Source organism: Coturnix japonica, chromosome 2 (genome assembly GCF_054131305.1).
Source record: "Coturnix japonica strain WE chromosome 2, WE-NBRP24, whole genome shotgun sequence".
Lineage (NCBI taxonomy): Eukaryota > Metazoa > Chordata > Aves > Galliformes > Phasianidae > Coturnix > Coturnix japonica.
Window position 1 is genome coordinate 89,083,282 of NC_140664.1, and position 22,641 is coordinate 89,105,922.

General features: G+C 36.6%; 1 protein-coding gene across 1 annotated transcript; it reads right to left on the reverse strand.

Annotated features, from left to right (window-relative positions):
- Positions 1 to 1,173: 1,173 nt before the first annotated feature.
- On the reverse strand, positions 1,174 to 22,490 carry ZPBP (zona pellucida binding protein). The gene is made up of 8 exons (XM_015854354.3): positions 22,265 to 22,490; positions 18,130 to 18,198; positions 16,057 to 16,182; positions 9,536 to 9,685; positions 8,003 to 8,221; positions 6,091 to 6,164; positions 4,671 to 4,848; positions 1,174 to 1,348 (listed from the first exon to the last, which is right to left on the reverse strand). The coding sequence occupies exons 1-8, from the start codon at positions 22,374 to 22,376 to the stop codon at positions 1,257 to 1,259; spliced, it is 1,020 nt and encodes a 339-aa protein (XP_015709840.1). The 5' UTR covers positions 22,377 to 22,490; the 3' UTR covers positions 1,174 to 1,256.
- Between the last annotated feature and the right edge of the window lie 151 nt (positions 22,491 to 22,641).

The following is a 22,641-nucleotide window of genomic DNA, read 5'->3' on the forward strand; positions in this document are numbered from 1 at the left end:
ATGATTGGGAAATTATGAAGATAACATAAGGATGTGCAGTTTTCCAACTAAATGTAATGACTTCTCTCATTTGCAGTCCATTTATTTCTTATTACCCAGTGAAAATAAGGACTGGGTAGCCTTCAGTCATTCTATGGATTGCAGTTAAGAGAGTTGGATTTCCTAACTAACTACTGAATTTTTTTATTTTTTTTTTAAAGTGCTCTTTCTCAGCTATTTCTTTTCAAATGGTATTTGATAAAAATAGCTATTTTATATATTCTGCTAGTTACGCATGTTCATGCTAATGTTCAAAAAATAAGCAGTGTCTCATTTAAATATTACTTCTTAGAAGTAGTACAGGATTTTTTAAGTCCTTTTTTGAATAGAAAATATGCAAGGATGGATGTTTTTAAACCTGAGGTTCATACTCATGCTTTAAAACACAATTACATGCAAACCCCATTTTTCAGATAGCAAAGGGCTAAAAATGACCTCCACACATCTAGCTCATGGTCATGCAACTAAGAGAGGGAATGCATAAACAGGATATAAAAAAGAATTCTGTTACCGATTATCACTAACAAGTAACAATAATAAGGATTTCATTAAGCCACCAATTTACTAATTCTTGACACTTTTACAAAAGCAAAGAATGAGTGTCACAAAAATTGTCAAGGTGCTTTATGATATTGTTTGTTTTCTTCAGGTAAAAGCATGAGTGTTAGCTGAAACTGGTATCTTTAAAGGTAGAGCAGATGCATGAACTACGTGAAATTTTACATTATTTGGAAAGAAGTTTCTGAGTGGTCAGTATTACTATTATAAATCACCCTAGAAGAAAGTTTTGTTAATATTTTTGTACTTGGTGCTGTATTAAGCTGTTCAGTACAGTTCTCCTAACCAAAGACTGAAGAGTCAGGTAGATGAAAGCTGCTATATAGAGTCCTTACACTAGTCTATGTCAACAGGAGATGACTGGAACAATCTATGCAAAATAGCTCCAGCTTTTCTTTTCTTCTTCTTTTGATTTAAACAGTTAATTATCTTTACTGCACTTAATGTGGTGGGTGATTACAAAGACCTCAAAAGCGAAATACACCTAAGTGACACAAACTAGAATATACAGATGAATCATTATTCCTTAAAAACAAGTGTATGGTATGGATATAATCAAAACAAACTGTCCTCAGGTAAATATTTAAATGAAAATCTTTATTTATATTACCAAGTTAAAACGTATGAGAGCTATTGCAGCTTTGCCAGTCCCTCTACTGTCAGCACGTTGTTGCTCCATATATCAAACTGGTGTCACACTGAAGACAGTGAATTCCATCACTAGGATTGTAAGATCTTGGGCTGCAGACAACTATATGGACACAAAAAAAAACAGTGAATTTCAATGGTATTAATACAGAACTGTTTACATTTGAAATGTTCAGAATGCATCTCTATCTATTTGAAAATAAAAAGATCATTTATTTTTCCCCGGTATTCTGCTAGTTGATGAAACAGAATTCGAGCTACTTGGTTACATCTCAAACTTATCTTCTACAGCTTTCTTCAATTTGGCAATATTAGCCTTTGTTTAGGAAAGATCATTAATGAACAGCATTAGTATTCAGTATGTGGTGGTATTTAAGACATTCCATCCTTTTACAGAGTCTGTGTTTAACTGGTTATTTGGTTTTGCCTAGTTTAATAATGACTTCTTAGTCACTACTGCCCAAACCTTCAGCAGGACTTCTAATATTTGGGCTACCTTCATTTGTTGAGGCTGGCAGGATTCTGTTGATTCTCAGTGGGCTGTTAATAGCTTGCCTAGCATTTATTTATGTATTTATTTATTTATTGCCACTGCTAATTTAGAGGTCTTAGGAAATATGAGCAAGAGGGAGTCCTTTGCAGATGGCATCTACACCTTGCATCTTTAGTACATTAATTTAGGCAATTCAAGATGGCATTATAGGAAAGAGAAAGCTTTACAAATACACATACATAAGCAAAAGCATCTACTGGTATACGAGAGGAATAACTATATTCTTTTTGTCAAAGATTATAGATTCACTTCTAGGAAATAATACAAATTATTCTGTTTATTTAATTGGAACAAGGTAGCCTTCTATTGCAACAGGATAAAAAGGTTGTTCCAACGTTGTGCGATCTCAGGGACAGCATGAAAAGGAAATGGAACCTTAACTAGATGAGTTGTAGCTTACTTACACAGCTGCTGGAAACTAATTGATACACTTAACTTCTCTGAATCCTTTCAATGACAGAAAACTCCTATTGGGAGTAAACCATCACTTTGAAAGTACTAGTATGACATGAAACTAAGTATTATAAAAATAGTAGAGGATACAGGAGAGGTAAAACCGAATATCCGCCTGTTTTGATGTATGAAAGCTTGAGTTAGTTTTTGTTTATGAATCAATCAGTGGATATTCTTTTTTTTTTCTCCATGTTCAAGGGCCTGTGCCATACTCCTTCCAATTCCGTCGCATTCTTATTGAGATCAGAAGCTTAGAAACATCTGTTTCCATCTTCCAAAATAGAACTGGCATATGCACGGGTAGCACAATTATCTGAGGTTTGCGATGCATCTGTGGTGATACAATATGGCTGGTGCTAACCTACAGCTGATAATTAAGAAATGCATTATACATTTTTCAGAAAGGAGAAAAAGGAGCAAACTACTGAGCAGCTGATCAGATTTCTATTCTAAATTAAACTCAAAATGGGGCATGTGAGATTAAGGTTTGTCAAATACAGTTTCTTGTAAAAGCAGATAAAAAGTGGTTGAGTTGTTCTGACCATAAAATAGGAGAATAATATATATAAATACATATATAAGCTAAAGGCCAGTGTGTATACTGGAGCAAATAATTAGAAACTTTCCATGAATTACCTTACATTAGAAGCTGGATCTTTTAACTACATAGCAACTGAGACCAAAACTTCCAAACAGTTTTAAAATGGACCTTGAATCTCTTAACTAGATGGCATGACCTGGTTCCTGCAACTCCAAGGGAAAGTAGTGGACCACCCAAGAAGCTGAACACTGCTTCATGGAAATACATTTATCAATACACTTCCATGACTGCATGCATGTTCCCAAAAGAAAAGCCACAAAACAGCCAGCCACAGTGAGTATAACTAGCCGTGTATCTAAGATACGTAAAGTAATTCTCCCATGTTAGCGTGGTCTTTCGAGAACTACTCATGAAGTCTGAGACATTGAAAAGAAATCTAGAGAACTTTTAGTAGATAGTAGTAATGCTGTGCAGGAGCCATAACCCAAAACATGACCCAAAAGACTGAACTTTATTTTAATGAAAGAGAAAACAGATGGAATCTTCTAAGATATGCAAAAGCTATTGCTAAGACAGAGCTAACAAAATTGTTTCCACATTTGGTGGCACATTACAAGAAGCTAACAGGTATAAACAAAATTGAGGGGAAGTACAAAATCCTTAACATAAAGCTTTCCAATGGTAGGGACTTTGAGTATGTCTTTATGAGTCTGTGAAGTCTGTCCTTGGAGGTTTTTAAGATCGTGAAAGACAAATCCATCAAGAAAAACTGAAGCTCCTATCCTGTTTTGAGGCAGAATGATGGACTGGTATATAGCAGAGGATTCTTTCAGCTATATTGCCCATGAGATGGTGTTTGGGATTCTGGTGAAAGGAAAGATTAATTAATTATATAGGTTAATGAAAGAGAAGAGTAGATGTCTGAGAATACTGACAAGATGACATTTGCAGCTATGGGAAGCTGTAAGCAGACAAACTTTTCACATTCTTAGGTACTTCAGATGTGAAATCATGCCTCCATTATCCGCCGAAGATGCACCTGTTATGAACTGCTAAACAGTGATCAGCTTCTTGGTTTGACACTGGTGTAGAGCTGTGTAACATTTCTGTCTAAAGCAAGAGACATAAAGGATTGTGACAGCTAAAACAACGATATTATTTTTCACTACTGATATTAAATGACCATCAGAGGGAGCTAAGACGAAAGTTCTGTTCTGAATAAAAAAGGAGTATAAATTAGTTTAGAATGAACTAAGATATTACAGGGCAGAAGACCAAAACAAAACAGCAGTCTTTACCGAACAGATCATCCTAAAAGAGGATACGTTTTTCTAAACTTGATTTTCAAACGTCTTTTCTTGACATACTGTGCACTGACACTTTGTATTGCAGTAAATGCACTAATTTGGTACATATCTTGTCCTTCCTCAAATTATGCCTGTCCCATAAAGACAAGAAATGGGAAAAAGCAGCTGCATATGGAAACATTTCCTACGTCTTGCAATTTTAGAACAGTCTCTTCTGTTGTCTGTTTTCTCCCATATTTTAATACTTATTTTTTAAAGTGTAGTCCATTCTGTTAGCAGTCTTTGATATGTAATCCAGTGTTTCTTTTACCAATTCTAGCTCTGTAGAGAATTATCTACATAAAAAGCCTGACCACAGCTTTATACTCTACGTATCTAACTCATGATGTTCCCTTGAGACTTCAGTCTCAGTATATGGGAATCATATCAATGACTTTTTTCCTGGGGGAAATACAATCTGGTGAAGCCATTTAAAACATAAATCGACAAGATTTGTTGAGGAAAAAACAACAACAACCAGCACTGCAACAGTATTTAATGCTAGTAAGGTATATGAATTTTTGTCACTTACCACAACACTCTGGGCAGTCTGGATGCCTTACAGCACTCATTCCATATCCTGGATAGCAACGATCAACCCACACCATTTGCAGTGTACCTTCAATGTAGTATATTTCAGGCAACGGTTCAGAACTTTCCTTCCTAATTTCCACCTCTCGCTTAAAAAATTTCTCTATGAGGTTTTTTGCCTAAATTGAAACAAATTATTGTGGTTTGTTTTTTTTTTTAGAATCAGCGATGCAAATAGGTCAAAACAGAAGATAAGGCAAAGGAAAGTTGGTGTGAGTTGTGAGTTAAGATTTAAAGGACATATTTCTAAATCTTTTGATGGTAGCAGATAGGCAGAATGGAAACAGGAAGGTAATCTGATATTCTTTGATATGCTGTCTTAAATTTAGATAAAACTTGCTCCATTACTGCAATACCTCTAAATGTGTGCAAGGTTATATAAATGCAACCATTAATGGTTATTCAGCTTTAACTAAAGCTGGATTATAGCGCTAAAGCTATCCTGCGTTGGATATCTGTAGCTCATCAATAGTTTTGCAGCTTTCCCTCCTATACCAGTACTATTATTTAGGTCCAATTATATTTCACACTTTCCATGCATACTGAATATCTCTGTGCAATAAAAAGAAAATACCACACACAAATTACAAAAAAAGTTAATTCAACTTGTATGTTCACATGACAGTATCGTTTTTCTAGTATTGAAGACAGAGTTTCAAAATCTAGGAGTTGTGCTGTGGCTCAAGTGATCCTGCCATCCATTTAGTACAAAATAGACATCAAAGAATCACAGAATCACAGACAGACTCCAAGGAGACTCCACCACCTCCCTGGGCAGCCTGTTCCAGTGCTCCGTCACCCTCACTGTAAAGAAGTTCTTCCACACATTCGTGTGGAACTTCCTATGCTGTACTTTCATCCCATTACCCCTAGTCCTATCCCCACGCACTACTGAAAAGAGACCAGCCTCACCACTATGGCTCCCACACCTCAGGTATTTATAAACCTGGATCAAGTCCCCTCTCAGCCTTCTTTTCTCAAAACTAAACAGACCCAGTTCACTTCTCTCCTCATAGGGGAGATGCTCCAGGCCCTTCACCATCTTTGTGGCCCTCCGCTGGACTCTTTCCAAGAGATCCCTGTCTTTTGTACTGGGGAGCCCAGAACTGGACACAGTACTCCAGATGAGGCCTCACCAGGGCTAATGCCAACTGATAGTGTGATCTGCCTTAGCCAGACAGGCAGCAGAATATTGACGATTTTAACTAATTTTTATAATTTTTAGTGGTTCTAAAGAATCACTAAAACTTTGTATTGGTTGATTTACTAACCACATTATGTTTCATATTTTATGTTGATACTATACTATATGAGATTAGTCTATTATGTTAGTTGCAGTTTTAATCCTCTGTCTACTTTACCTCGTTTAATCTATGAGGTACATCACAAGCTCTTTGCGAACATAGTTTGTTGTCTTCTGTTTCTAAGCACATAACTGTAACAAAATAGAATCTGTTTACAGAAGAACAAAGTCAATGAAATCAACATTTCTGTTTACTTGTTTAAAAGACTCTAATCATTTCTGATGCAAGTGTTTGGGAATTTCACATTGAGAATGGATTCAAGAAAAAATGGTTATACTTTAGTAATTTACTTGCATGAGACCACACTCCTCATCAACTATGACTAGCATGATATGGTGAAGGCCTGAGACATGCTTAGGAAGCTGCTGGCCTACTCTCCAGAACTGGCACTTGATTAATCTGCCATAATAAGAATAATAATATCTGCTAACATGTTAATTTCCCCTCTCCTAAGCTTCACCTATCTCTGTCATACAAGTCATTCTGAAACAATAAAAGCTGCTTAGAAATCAAAAAGTACTTACACCTCAAGGTGCTGAAGAATGTCTAATTTACCATTGGGTTACACCAAAGTTTATATCCACCTAAATCTCTAACTAGAGAACTTCTCCTCCTTGATTCTAGAAAAGCTTCAAAGTATTGCTTAAACATTTTATAAAATCTTCACATTGGCTAAACCTCATTTAAGTCATCTCAACAAACCTAGAATTAACCTAAACTAATGACCCGCTTCAGCTCAGTGCTATCCACTACAAATACCACCTTTAGAGAAACACAACTAATGGTTTCACTGTTTTGGAAAGTGGAAAACAAAGTGCAACTGATACACTTGAGAAACTGATATTTTTAAACTGCATGTGTTGATATGTAGTGACTAATGTAGTAATATATATGAAAATACTAAATAATTAAAAACAGTAAGCTCAAGAAAACTTCAGGTATGTCCTTATTCATATTCAGCTCAGCAACTGCAAACCAGATATCTCTTAATAACAAAGTTTTCAAGTGAACTACACATATTTATGACCTTTTTTTCAAATAGTTTCAATGTTTAGAAGGAATACTCTCAAAAAAGTATCAGTAAAATAATAACTCCTTTGGACTGAGTCAACGTTAAGATTTCTGACTTCCACAACTGATGCATTTAGTGAAAAGCTGTTAGAACATTTTCTGAAAATTAATTTATGCTAAGAAGAAAATGTATTTGTAGTACATTAATTTTATGAGATGATGGTAAGTAACTGAGATACCGTGACACCATTTATGTATAAAAAGATTTGAATATCATATGTATCAGGTATAATATTTTGTAATTATTACAATATATAATGGCACTGAGTAAGAACACTTAAATATCCCCTAACTTAGTGACATCTGACAAAGCCACCTAATTATTTGCTTTCAATCATGATTTAAGGAAACTAAAATTACCAAAGTCAACCCAGCATTTTTGTAAATCAGTTTTATCCACTTCTCCTTTATACTCCTTTTTTTCTAGAAGAAATGGAAAAATATTAAATTTTCCTCTTTTACTGTTGCCACTTAAAGAAAGAACTGTACTGAGATTCATCTCATTTAACTCCAGACCACATCCATAGAGAGATTTACACATCTATAATAGTTGACAAAAGGAACGTCATCCAGGGAGCTAAGGAACAAAATGCATCACTTTTCCTCCCATGATAGCGTGCAACAAGGAACATGATAAAGTTTTATGATACAAAATAAAAAATACATATTGATCTATGCACAGCTATAAAAACTTTGGTACTCTAATGAAATAATGTAAAAGACACTTCTAAGTAGATCATCTCACTTTTTGTCACTGACAGCAGCTTCACGTGCAATATCTTGAAGCATTTCTACAATCAAAGAAATTAAATACATATAATATTTTCTGCATAGAAGCAGAAAGTTGCATTAGGTATAAAGTATCTAACCATTCTCTAAATCGAAGACAGATGTTTACCTGAAAATGTAAAGAACATTTCATCCTGGAGGCCTCCTCTCTGCATTTTTACATGGTGGCATTTTGACTTAATTAATGAAACCTCACATGAAAGGTCAGCAACAAGCTTACTTAGTATCTGAAGCAATGTCTTCCCAAAAGAAGTATTATGTAAACTATTGCAGGGGGCTGCATGATACTTCGCTGTTAATTCATAGTAATACTGAGGATCAGAATAAGCTGCAGGAAAAAATCCATAAGATGATGAGGAAAATGCATGAAAAAAAAATGAACTATTCACATATTTGCAAATAAAATTGTTGATTTAAATCTTTAACTTATAAACAACATTCAACTAATTTGAACTAATTTTTAATGATAAAATAATGGATGCTGGGCTGTAAAAACTGAATAGAAATTCCTTCTCTATTAATGTAAGTACCAGAACAAGCTATCACACGGACATGAAATTTACTTTTAAGGAAGGATCAGCTATTTAAACTTTACTGCAAAACAACATGCACACTTGGGCATCTTTTACAAATATAATGTACCATGAAATATATGGGTTTAGTTATTTCATGATAACCACTCTACTTACCCAAAGCTTACTATTAGCTAGATATTAATAGAATGCTAAATAGAAAACAGAAGTAGAAGAATGAAGAACAGGGGTCATGGTGTGGGTAGAAGCATAGAAAGGAATCATATAAATTATGTTGCTTTAATATTTTATTTCACTTCATCAAACATTCTTAACAGTTGGATTTGTAATCATAGAAGGAAAGAATAAGCTACCAGCATTGTCATAGATTAATAGAATCAATGAGGTTGGAAAAAGCCTTCAAGATCATCCAATCCAATTGTCAATCTAACACCAGTATTTCCCCACTAAACCACATCCTGCAGTACAACACCCAAATATTTCTTGAACACCTCCAGGGACAGTGACTCCACCACCTCCCTGGGCAGCCCATTCCAGCACCTGACCACTCTTTCAAAAGAGAAATTTTTCCCAGCATCAAACCTGAATCTCCCCTGGCGCAACTTGAGGCCATTCCTGCTAGTCTTATCTCTAGTTATGCATGAACTAATTAATTAATTATGTAATTAATCTATACATAATTTAAAATTCAAAAAGACATTCAATAAATGCTTAAGTCATTAACCTGTGTGACATAAATCCATAAGGCTATGCTGAAATACATCTCCTAAAGAATATTTTCACTTTAAATTATACTGTTTTTACGTTACTAAGGACTACTATCTATTCAATCTGTTGCATTCCACTATGTTTTATATTTCTTTTTTAGAAAGAACTGTATTCATACATTTCTTAGTCAAAAAATGACCTTCATTTAAGGCTCTGTAAATGACATTAAATGAGCTGCCTGGTAGCAACTGCTATTAAAAACAATTTATCCAGAGAAAACAAATGTCTTTACTTCTCCAAGTTAAATTTTAAATAAGCACTACTTCTTTATAAGCAGCAACACATTTAAGAAGAAAATCTTCTCCAAGGTAACAGCACACTTACCAATGTTAATAACTTACCATAAATATGATATTTTATTGTGAGTCTTTTATCAGGTTGCTCAGCGATAAGCTTATAAACAAGAGAACAAGTGTAAACTCCACTCAGGTCAGAACTGAAGTGTTCAAATATTAAAGTTCCCGCTGGTGATATTTGCACACTGGAATTTTCTGGTAAAATGTAATGAAATAACTGTAGCAGTCATTATGAGAAAATGCAGAAAGGGTGCAAATGGTTATTTAATCTTAAAATGTGCACAGTACAATAATATTATGGGCTCAGCTGAAGGCTCAGGACTCAGAACCTAAGGCTGACAAGGTGTCACTCAGTTCATCTTTATACCGCTTATTGCTGCTGTTTTTACTTACTAATTCACAAAGTAGTTCTGCTTTTTACTTAACCTCCAATGTCTGTTGTTCTCTCCAATATCCACTTCCAAGAGCAGAAATCTCACATACACAAAAGGAAAAAGTGAGAAAATAATCTTTATAACTTTAACAAAGTGAGCAGTAACATTTTGGTCTCCAAGATCAAAAAACTCAGGGTGGTGCCCTTAATCTTAATGCAGCTTGAACTAAGGTTCAAGGCAGATAAGAAGTGAAATCCTACTTTAAAGTACATATCATAAACATGTCTCTTCAAGTTAGATTTTTAAAGAAAATGGAAAGAAATATTTGGGCTCTGATGTTAAGCCACATAGTTCTTCCATGTAGCCTTCTTGTGGGTTACGTGATGACTTTTGACAAGTGCTTTCCTAATTTGAAGAGTCCTCAGGCAGTGACAACATGCCTGAGGATTTCATAAACAGTAGCTCATCTTGGTAGCTGTCAAAGAAAACCTTAGGAACCACTGGATTAGCACAGACTGTAACAGACCTGAAGGTAAAATACTCACTTGGATAAAATATTTTGAGAACAGATTATTTTGCTTTTGGGACCCCAAGAAAAAACAAACAAACAAACAAACAAAACAAAAAAAACTCTTTTTAATATTCTAAGTATTTTAGACCTTTTATCTAGGGTATGAAATCAAAGACAGTTACTGTGATGTGAAAAACATATTTTTTGACTAAGAAAGTGAATCCTAAGGACATGAGATTTATATGAAACACATTTTAGGGTCCTTACTTCAGACCAGTCCTAATCTGGTTTTACAGGCAGAACTTGTGTTCTCTTTCAAAGCTAATCTTTCCAATTAGCTTTATCCAAAAGGAATCCAGTTTCTGCATCCAACCACCAGTCCGTGATCCAAACAAAATGTGTTTAGTTAGAAAAATAAAGCAATTGGTTCCAAGCCACACTCCAATCTAACAAACTACTCTTACTCTGGATGCATGCTCATATTCCTACTATACAATTTTAAGAAAGTCATTAACAAAAAATAGCTTGACCCAAGTGCTTCTTTTCACACACCTGGCAGGAGGGTGTGGGATAACTTTGTTCGTCAAGAGTCAGTTTAAACATTTTATCAACTTTTGTCTCACATGTAACTGCTTATTAAGATGGTGATTCAAGTGCTGGTAAAAAAAAACAACAGAAGAAACCTATTAAAAAGACTGAAAGTACAAATTCTCTTACATGAAATATTTGGGTTTCCATAAAAATTTAGGTTCTCACATTAATGGGACACTGTCATATTCAGGAGGATGAAGAGCTTTTTAATCCGATGATGAACAGGATGCTAAGTCTATCAGCTTGGATGTCATTTCCTACTGAGTGCTGAAATAGCCAGCAGATTGATATTGTCAGAAAACCAGCATAGATTTACGAATGTAGTTCAGATCTTTGGCATATTCAGCTGCCCTAGCTGGAGCACCTTTAAGACATATCACAGCCAGCTTTGTTATACCTACAAAATCCACTACTGTGTTTCAAAGATGACAAAGAAGTCCACAAAGGACCAAGCTTGGACATCCAGTGAAGAGATTGGATCACAAAGATCTTTTGGAAAATGCATGACAAGAACTAGGAAAGTTAAGCAGTTCTTCTGATGGATGAAGTCACTGGTTTTATTTTAGAACTTTATTCTACCTTGAACAATTCATATTTCCACTGCAGAAAGGAACAGAAATTTAAAACAGTAGTCATTAATTGCTTTAACAGCACATCTGTCTGTAAGGAATCTCTGTATAGATCACAAAATCAGAAGCTTGTTTTATTTTTCTTCCCAGTGTTATAGACAAAACTACACTAACCTTCCCTTGCTGTGTGGGATTATCTGGATGCATATTGCCTACTCACAAAAACAAATAAATAAATAAATAAAAGACTATTGCCTTTAAATGAAACTTTAAATACAATTTATACACTCTCAAATCTAGTATTTTCTTCAATGTTACTCTGCTGCCGCAAAATAAGTTAAGATTTCATGTCACATTTTACAATATAAATGACATGATATAATGTCCCTCTCTTACACAAAAGGCATTACATATGCAATATGGACAAAGGATGTGATCAAGTTCAGTTTCCTTGTGGTCAAAATAAACTAGCATGATATGAAATAAAAGAGAAGTTATTTTTTAGTTTGTCCTATAAGAGGAAGTTAGATCGTTTTCCAGGCTCCAAGAGTACATTAGGTGCCAATGTGTATGAAAAACAGTAACCTCCCTATAACAAATCTTTAGGTTTCATCAAAATATAATAAACTTATTCAGATGTTTTCATTAGCAAAAAGAATGATACTTTCTTATATTTTCTGTTCCATTTAACTATTTCTATTTAGATAACCTTCAATATTCTGTTGCACGCAGTGAAACTCTAGAATGCAGAACATCAAAAGCATTTTTCCTCTGTTTAAGGTGTGTTTTGAAATACTCTTATTCTCAGTTGCATGATGTTTAAAAACTTCCAAGTCAAATTTCCAGATCTTAATTAAAAAAAAAAAAAAAAAAAAAAAAAAAAAGTCACTCTGCTAACTGAAGAAAAATGGGAAATCACACAATTGTCATCATTTAAAGGGACATTTGGTGCAGTATTTTGTTTTTCATTACACTTTTGACAACACAAACGTGGACTAGAACTATCTGTGAACAAAGATTCAAAAAGCAGAACTGACTACAGAATACAGAGTGTTTACTGCTCCTTTTTCCTTGTAGTCGTGATGTTCTATGTGTATATTTAGACAAATGTGGGGGGCACAAAACACCTTATTGTGAGCATCAAAGGGTGGTTTGCCTGAAAGATAAGTTGATTTTTCTATCACAGTTTGTGCATTTATTTTGAAGTGTTTCAAGAAGCAGCATTTTCTTACTCTTCCTACAATTGGATTCATAACTCTACATTTCCACTGAAAGGATTATTTTCTTTTATATGAACACACTGAGATAAAGAATCATGTAATTCTTATGAATGCTGATTTCCTTCCAGTATGGTGATTCACTGTGATAGATATGAGAGACTAACTGGACACACAAAAGCCCACGTGATTTTTACCACTTAGAGGGAATAAGATTCATTATAAAAGAAGGCCCGGCAAAAAAATTATCTTGCACAACAAACAGTTCATAAACTAAAAACTTGGGTGTTTGTTTATACTTGACTTGAAAGAAAATGAATGTGACAACATCCCTGGGAGACAAAGAAACATTTTTGTGTCTGAAGTTGAAGTCCTTTCATTACTACATTTTTTTCAACAATTTTTTCCCCCAAACCCTCACATCTCTATAGAAAGCTTTACACGTTTTCTTCTCTTTTTGAAATGGTTTTTGCCCTCCTGCTGCTGATTCTAGTATACCTGAAGTTTCCACAGAGCCAAGAATCCCTGCCACCCCAGCTTCTTGCTAGTCATCCAAGTCTGGCACAACAACTTGAGATATTACTAAAGCAGTCTTCCGGAAAAGATTTAAACCTGTCAAATGAAAGTCTGAGGTCTCCATGGTTTTCACTTCTGCATAGTTAACACTGTCGAAACTGCCATTTGGGTAAGCAGAAGCCAGAGGACTGAAAGGGACAATTTTTGTTAACTGTGAATCAGGAGGCTGCCTTCTGTCTGATCACATTAAGCTCAGGACATATACACATGACAATACATCTGATAATGTGCTTGTCATGCATCACAGACTGGGCATCAAAATATATCATTTACAATGCGGGACACACAGCTAACCACTACATATTCATTTCAATAGAGATTAACATTTCCATGTAAAATGACATAGCCCACAAGCTTAAGTATAAGCAAAAACATCTTTAACTGTGAGGCAAAGAATGTTATAAATTCATCCTTGAGGTTAAGCCTGTTATCAGATTGAGAGCAAAACCAGTGTAGTGTCAGATGCTATAGAAACCTGAAATGCTCTACTATGAAGGCAGGCATGTAGCGGATTAAGGATGAAGAATCACTGTGATATCAATGGTACTTCAGATCAAGAAATAGGAAAAGCTACTTGAAAATACACAAACACCAAGGACAGAGGTCTGACAGACACCAGTACAGATTAAGAAAGCAAACAGCATTTAGCAACACTGCTGTTATGAAAGGGTGAATAACCTAAACTATAAACTAAACCAAGAGATTAAACAGGTTTAAAGTTAATCACAGTGTACCTTAAAAAAACAGATACAGAAATTACATTAAGGAATAAAGGAGACATAGATGGAGGGAAATAAAAAACAGAACTTAGGATCCCTGCTCAAACTTGGAAAGATGTTGCTCATGAGCAGCTCATGATCTCCAAGAAATCTTTTGCATTATGTGAGAATTGTAAAAAATGTACAAGTAGCTCAACACAATCCACAAAGAAAAAGATTAGTAGTTCTCCTGCCATGTTAACAGATTAACCTTGTTAACAATGGTTTCATTAGAGGCATGCTTATGAAAAATGTCAGCCTTAAACTAGTCACAAAGAGATTAATCAGAAACTGACCTTGGCAATGGATGCAAAGAGCCAACATGGACATGTGCAGTAGAAGAGCAACAGAAATGCTGACCCAAGAATGAAGGGAGCTGAATGACATTAGTGACGAAAGACACAGAAACAATGAGGTAGTAAACATTCTTTGTTTCACTCATTTCAGGCAAGGGCTGCCTTCCAGCCTTTGCCCCAGGCTCTATCAAAGCTTAAGGGGGATGCTACAGGAAAAGGGAAGTATGATGTTAGGGACTTACTGAAGTGAGCTGGACATACACAAGTTAAGAGACCAGAATGAGACTGTCTGTTTTGATGGTGATGTGGCCCCAATGAGCAGAAAGAAGCAAATAATACGTCCATTTTCAAAACAGACCAGACGACAAAGGGAATTACAAATCAGCCATCCTCACCTCAAACTGTGAAAAGATGGAACTGATGGAAGCCATTTCAAAGCCCATGAATGCAAAAACTGTGATTATGAACAGGCAGCACAGATGAAGAAGTGGATGGATCTCCATTTAGAAGACTGCTTGATTGTTCAAATTGTAACTAGCAGCCATACATGAGGGACTTTCCTCAGGGCCGCTACAAAGCAATAGTACTGATCAGAATCTTTACCACTGACCTATACCACAGGACAGAATGCCTTCTTGTCAAGTATGCAAAAAAAAAATCACATTGCACTTGGAACAGAAAAAAGTAGCATATACAGTTGCAATGTACTGTCGCAGACAAGATTTTTGGTAGCAGTCCTGCAAAAAAAAAAAGGACCTGGGAATGCAAGTGAGCGCTGAACATGAATCAGAAACACACTTTTGCAGCAGCAAAGGCTAGTTGTATATTGGGCTGTATCAACGATAGCACAGCCATCAGTTTAAAGTGATTATTCTCAGTACTCATTTGGGCACTATAGAAGTCCTCAGTACAAGACAGATGCTAACAAAGTGGAGTGAGTCAAGCAGGAAGCCCCTAAGATGATTAAGGAGCTAGAGCACAGGACAAGAGGCAGTGGAAACTAGGATTTGTGTCCCAGTGAAATCCAGGGAGGGAACTGCAGTGCTTCACTACCTAAGGGGAGTTACAGGACAGAATAAGCCATACCCTTAAGAGGTGCATCACAGAAAGACAAGCAGCAATAATGAAAAATTGCAACAAGTTAAATTTTTTGTGAAAACAAGAAATAAAATAGAAGAATTTCCAGAGAAAGGGCAGAAAATCTTCATGGATAGAGATTCTCTGAACTCCAGAGGACAAGGTCATACACAACTTCATACCTGAAGGTAGCCTGTCACTAAGCAAGAGGCTGGGCCAGATCACACTGCCTATGACTCTATTCTATCCTTATAGAACACTTCCAGCTGTCTCTCAATGCAGCAAAGAATGTCCTCCTCAGCCTCTGTCGCTTTCATTACACCCTGCCGTGTCTAGTACTCTTTAGAGATGGCACCATTTTCTACAGATCTCCAGTGTTTTATTCTGGTTATCCTGAATTTTTATTTTAAAACTAGAAAGTTCATCATTTACATGTGTATTTTATATCATTTACAAAATATACATATATATGCAAAGTCTTCTCAGCTCTCCTCCATTCACAGTTCTCTCTGTGTGTCTAGCTATCTTGCTTCTTTTTAGGGGGAGGAGGAGGGGAAGAGAGAGTGTAGAGGGCCATGCAAGAAAATACATTCTTACCCGAAGAGAGATAACCATGTGGTCCTTTCCACCGGAATATTGGATCAATCAATTCTGAGTTTCGCAGATGATTTGTAACACACAGAATATGCGGACTGCTGTGATCCAGCTTAACATAAACTTTCACTGAAAAAAAGTTTTATCGTTAGCATTAAATACTTATCACTGCTATCCTACCAGTGAGATACATAATTTTAAGACAGTAATAAATGTAATTTCATTCTGTACAGTTCATTTTATTTCCCTTCCTAATGGCACAACATTTGTGTTCTTTAGAAGCATGAGATGCTAGATATTTAGACTCTAGAGTACTCCAAACTTGAGTATACCGTGCTATCCTAATGCTGCTGAAAAGCCACAACTAGTATAAACACTACAACCACTACATTTGTGATCTAAAGAATCTGACTTAATAAGTGAAATTGAATCAAATATACAAATTACCATTTATTCTACCATGCCATTCAGACTCCCTGCAGGGGGAAAACTGTTTAGATATTTGATGCAGGAAGGAATTAACATTTAGAAAAACAGTTTTCACTTTTCCATTATGTCAAGTAGTAGTAATGGCACCAGTTTTCTCTCCCCTTCAAGCATGATTGTTTCCTTTAATTAAAAAATGAAAAGCTTCTTAACATCACAGCACTGTATCAGACTGCTTAAACAGAATACAGAGGTAAATATTAACATTTGATACAGAAAAGCATATTTATAATTTTCAGAGTCTTAAGAACAGGAGGAATATCCATCCCAGCTAGTAAGAAGCTTGTTACAGGGGCTTGTATTGCAGAATACAGACATGTATCATTTTTACTGTACAATAGATTATCGTGGAAATAAGCATCATTTGCAGGTGTTACTTCAGTTTTTAATCCAGAAAGGGGTGAGGGAAGGAGGACATGTCCTAGTCTTCCTAATCAGAAATGCCTCACATCATAGCGCCATTTATTACTTTTCACCCTGCAGAGACATGCCTTCATTTGTTCTGGGTGGGAAGAGCAGCATGATACAAGGAACAAGTGGGAAGTTAAAGGATTAAACTTCAAGTGTAACTCACAAAGGGGAAAAAACTTATGCAGGTTTCTGCGCTCATCTCCATTTACACTGAATGAAAACAAGTATTTTCAAAGTTTAGCCATGAATTTGAAAGCATATCTCTCACTTTACAGCTGAGCACAATAGTCATGAAGCAGCTCTATGACCAAACGCATCTCTCTCACTTTGCAGCTGAGCACAATAGTCATGAAGCAACTCTATGACCAAAAGTTCTGTTCTGAATCTCAGGTAAACTGCCAGAGAGGTTTGCAAAAAAGAACTTTCATCTAAAGGCATCTCGTTGCTAAACTCCCCAATAATAAGTTTGTTTGTTTCCCTCAGCTGACAAAAGCTATTCTATATTCACCAACACTTTTTGTTTTGCAAATTGCATTTTGCACTGACTGCAGCTTAATGCTTCTATGTATGCTATTAGTAAAGCTGAAAGTGTTAACATAGATGGAGAAAACTAGGGGGAAGGGTATTATCAAAATCAAGCACACAGTGTGCACTAAAGAGACGGCAACATAAGTATGTGGCAATGAGGAACAGCCTGTTCTTTAATCTTCAGATTTTCTAACAATTGTTTTATTTATTAAGAAACTGACTGTATTACGTAGTGGAGTTAGACAGATTTAATAAGCAATTAATTATTAACATTTCTTAATTGTTATTGTAGAATGTAACATAAGACTCAGTTTCTGTGTACACAGAAGCAGGAATAATCTACAGTGGGAGAAAGCAGTATTTCAGGGCAAATGTCTTACAGCCAGAATGAGGAGTACAAAGAATGCTGTTGTTTTTAGAACAATTCTGGAAAATAATGATCTTTGCTTTATAAAAATAGCAAGAATAAAAATCAGTGGTACGAATATGTGCTTTTGTGGCCTCCTAAGCATACATAAGTCAGTACAGAATTGTAATTCATTAAAGCATTTTAAATAGTTAAACAACAAGGAATACGATGGAGAAAGGCACTTTTGTGGTAGAAGGCATATTTTACCTGAAATTGTTTACATTACGTTTAAAGAAAAATACCTGGAGATAAGATGGATCCCACTATTCTTAAGCTATTGCTTCTTGACTCTGCACTTCTTGAACACTGAACTGTTAAAAGATAAAACAAAACAATTGCATCAACAGAACTATTACATGTCTCTGAAAAAGCAAACAGCACGCTTCAGGTCAATGTACAGCCTTTATGGATTGTTCTTCAACAGGTATTAACTTCGTCTGACGTCTTATGCAGGGCATGTCTCTCATTTTTAGCTTAAATATATTTCTGATTTTTACAAAAGAATTGTCATGTGTTAAATGAAGGCTCTCTATAATGAGGGTAATGCAGTTATACACTGTCCAAAAGGGGGATCAAATTTAGCTGCACTGTTACAATGCACTCAGTCTGGATGTCAGTCTATCTGTGTACTGACCATTAACTAGGTAACAAACACAGTTTCTGTTATTATTGTGATTTTCTTTATTTCCTCCATGAAATGAAAATATAATCTCTTAATGGTTGTTTTAATTTGCATTGCTTCTACATTAAATAGAGATTTAAAAGACCTTTTACAACAACTGAAAAGCTCTGTAAGGCGTGCCAGGCTTCTGAAAGAAAACTGAATGATCTTTCAGTGCACAGTATCAGGTGGGCATTCTACACAAGTCAGATTTGACTTTCTTCTACAGATATTCCAGATATGCTGCAGAAAGACAGCAGAAAAACACTGGCTAGTAGACCTCTCAGTATTTTGTGTTCTTTGTCTCCACCTCCTGTTAAGAAAGAACATGGGTTACTGAGAGTTAAAAGCACACTTGTGAGATTTAATTCCTTAGGGGAATCTGGGAAAGCAAGTAAATAACAGAGGAATATAACATCTTGAACACAAAAGATGGCAAGGGCTAAATAGTTATGTGACACCAGAACTGTGCTTGTTGCTAACTTAATTCAATAGTTATCAACTAAAACCAGCAGCAGATACGCTAGTAAATTCATTTCCTATTCAGGCATTAGTTGGTACATGAGAAAGACTGAGTCGACTCCCAGTTTGCTTTGATAGGAAATCAACAATTCACCGCATCTACTGTGAAGCTGTAACTGTATTCCCTTACCATATACTGTTGCTATGGAAAACAGAAGGAAATCAGACTCTCCAGCCATCTGGACAAGATAATCAAGGTAAGTTAAAAGAACTGCCTATTTCTGCCACTTGAGGATACAAGCAAACTATTCTATTCAAAATACATATGGAATAGAAAAAGAGAACTGAATGAAAATACTACACTGGAGCAGTTACACACAGCTCTCAAAGGAGGGATTTTTTTACAATAATAACTGAAACCCAAAGATGGAGCTCTTGCACTGCTTACATTAAACAAGTTAGAAGAAGTTGAAAGAATGTAGTTGCTGAAGGAAGACAGTGTAAAAGAATACTGAAATTACTGTTTTGATATCATTAAGGACAGCACATTTGCCTGCTCTTTCATGTGCATACACTTCATTTGCATGGCAGCCATTTCAGTCCGTAAGTGCTTCTGTCCACATATGAATCTGACCTCAATATGCTCTTTCCCTCACCTCCTATACTGCCTTTAACTTTTTTTAAGCCTTTTTTTTTTTAAGGTTTCCTACTTGAATTCCTTTCCTCTCCTCCTAATCACTTCAAATGGCTCTTCCTCAGGCAGTCTCTAGCACAGATGATCTTCTCATTTTCACTCACTAGCTTAAGAGCGCATACGATCAGTTAAAACAGATTCCTATCACAGAAAAAGTATTAAGCGGTCATTCCGAAGAAAATGTAGCAAAAACACAATAAAGATAGAACAAAATAAGAGCTTAAACTGCATTTTAAAGTCATTCAATACACTATTCCATCTCCTCAAACTGCAGCAGCACTTACAAAGCAATGGGAAAAGCTAAGGTTCATTCATTTTAAAGAAAATAAAGGTGATTTATGTATTAATTCTCTACATAAGTTTTTTAAGCAGCCCAATGCACAGGGTGTGAGTCTTCCTTGTATTGCATTCGTCACAGGCATAACATAAGCTTTGTGCAGCAGATCCTTTTGCAGATCAATACAGACAAAGAAAACTAGTTTTGTATCACTATCAGACATGGAGAAGTCAAGTCATTCATCTCCAAGGCTGGTGAAAACTTCCCAAGTGCATGAAGAGCCATGCAAAGAATTATTACTGGAATTTGAAGGAATTCATTTCCTTGTCTATGGTGATACATGCGGTTTGTGTTACCTGAGTATCAGGTATCTATATCTGTATGTTATTCATCAATGGAGTCTAAAATCTTCTGGAGTTAAACTCAACAGCCTTCCTTCTAACTTACACCACAGAATGTGTAGGGAGTTCAGTTCAAGAGCAAAATGCTAGCACTCCATTTTCTTGCAATGAAAATCTACTCATCTGAACTATAAATTCTACCCAAAAGTACCCAAAGTAAGAGAGAGATGAGGATCGTGTACTTCTAAGGAGTTCTGTCTGCAGGGGAAAAGCCTTAGCACTAGACCAGAAGCAGCAAATTGACTGTACTGGCATATACACAAAGCCCCCCTGCTCCTCCCTGTTCCATGGACACTACAACAACATCAAGTCCCTTCTCACTCCTTGTCCAAAGGAAGAATCTGGTTAGGCTAATAATGACTATAGGAGCACTGAGTTGAAAGGGGATGCCACTTTGCAGCTTTAAATTTCACATGAAGTAATTCAACCATTTCATAAAATACTTTACCCTGACCGTTTTAGTCTTAAAATTAACACTATGGTAGCAAAATTAGTCATCTTCAGAACAGTTAATCAGAAAATGATATTTGTCTGAAAAGTGCAATGGCAGGAAGTAGTGTTTAAAATGAGTCTTAAGTAATTAAACAATTTACTAATGAGTATAATGCTGTTCTGCTAGAATGTGCAATTGGCATAGTTTCAATTCATTTATAAATGAAACTTCCAAAATAACAGGAAGAGATTTAAGTAATGGTGATTCTTGATTTTTTTTTTTTTTTGAAGTAATTATGTTTGGAGGTAAGTTTTGTAAAGAGGTTTCTGTACCAAAAGAAGACATAAAAAGCAATGATACTCATCTTTACCCAATGGTGCTAATAGACAAATGTTTTTTACTATATTTAAGTAGTTTAATGGTAGCTGGCATGTCCAAGCTGCCTATTGATGGAAAGAGCTGTGTAAGGAAAACCACACAAAGCCCAAATGCAAGCATTAGTTTAAAACAAGAACAACAACAACAACAACAATGAAAAAAAAGGTGAAAAGGTTCATATTCCTTACATCTATCTGAATCCAGAGTATAATAATAACTTCCCAGTGATACAAAATAAAAATGAATGTCTTTTCTGGAGCTTACCATGTCTATTTTGCCTAGTTAAATCTAGGGCAGTGGAAATAATATAGCAGCAATGCTTCAGTGAATAAATACTAAAATGCTGCTAATGATGTATTTTTTTTTTTTGTCAGAGTGGAACTTCACCACTAATCTTGCTCATGGAAAAGTCCTTAGGAATTAGTGAAACTTGGCCATAGGCAGATTGGCAGACAAAAAGATCTGGCACCTAAGCACGCTGACATTCAAAATGAATTATCTAGTTTAATATTACTTATTACAAACAGACTTCAGACCCTCACAAAGGATGAGGAACAGGCTCCCCAGACAGGCTGTGGTGTTTCCTTCTCTGGAGATATTCAGAACCTGCCTGGACACTTTACTCATAACCCAATGTAGGGAACCTGCTCTAGCAGGGGTTGACTCGCACCAACCCCTGCCGGTCTGTAACTTCAAGGCAATCCCAGTTTTAGCATCACGTCTGTACAACCAAATTTCCCAATGGGTGTCAGCTGACAGCTGCAATCACGCACGCTGGGGTAGGAAATCAGCAGAATTACTCCCCAAAAGCGCAGTCTTGGTGTCCTACCACAGAACTACTTCTGTTCTTCAGAGCTGTTGCAGCTCTCAGCTGGGTCCCAGAGCTGCCAGATGCCTCACCAACCCGCCCGGGTGCAGGCACAGCGCTCCTCTGGAGTGCAGAAAGGAGAAACACCCTTCTCCACAGCACTCACTGCTCGTTTTTAAATAACCCTTTAGCTTTCCTGCGTCTACCGCTGGGTGTAGACGGGCTTTGAGGTTTTGTCACCGTACAGTAAAGACGCACGGTACCTGCCGGGACCGCCTGCAGCAGGACGATGACGAGACCGAGCAGGACCAGGCCCAGCCCGTGCATGGCGGCGCCCGTTGCTCGGGGGCGGCCAAGCGGCCGCTGCGCCGCCATCTTCCGCCGAGCCGCTGCCCGGCAGCCGTTAGCGACCCCCAGAGGGCAACCAGCGGCCGGGCTGGGCGGGGAAGTCTGCGGAGGGGCTTTCCCGGCCACAAAGCCGAGCACCTCTGCGCTCCGGGGAGAGAAGACGGGGTGCTTTCACATCCTCAAACCCTGGGGAAGCATCTGAGGCAGCTCCAGCTCCAGCTGAGACCTTCCCGCTGCCGGGCGGTACGCTATTAATCCCGCTCCATCAACGCACCAGAGCGTTGTCCCTTAA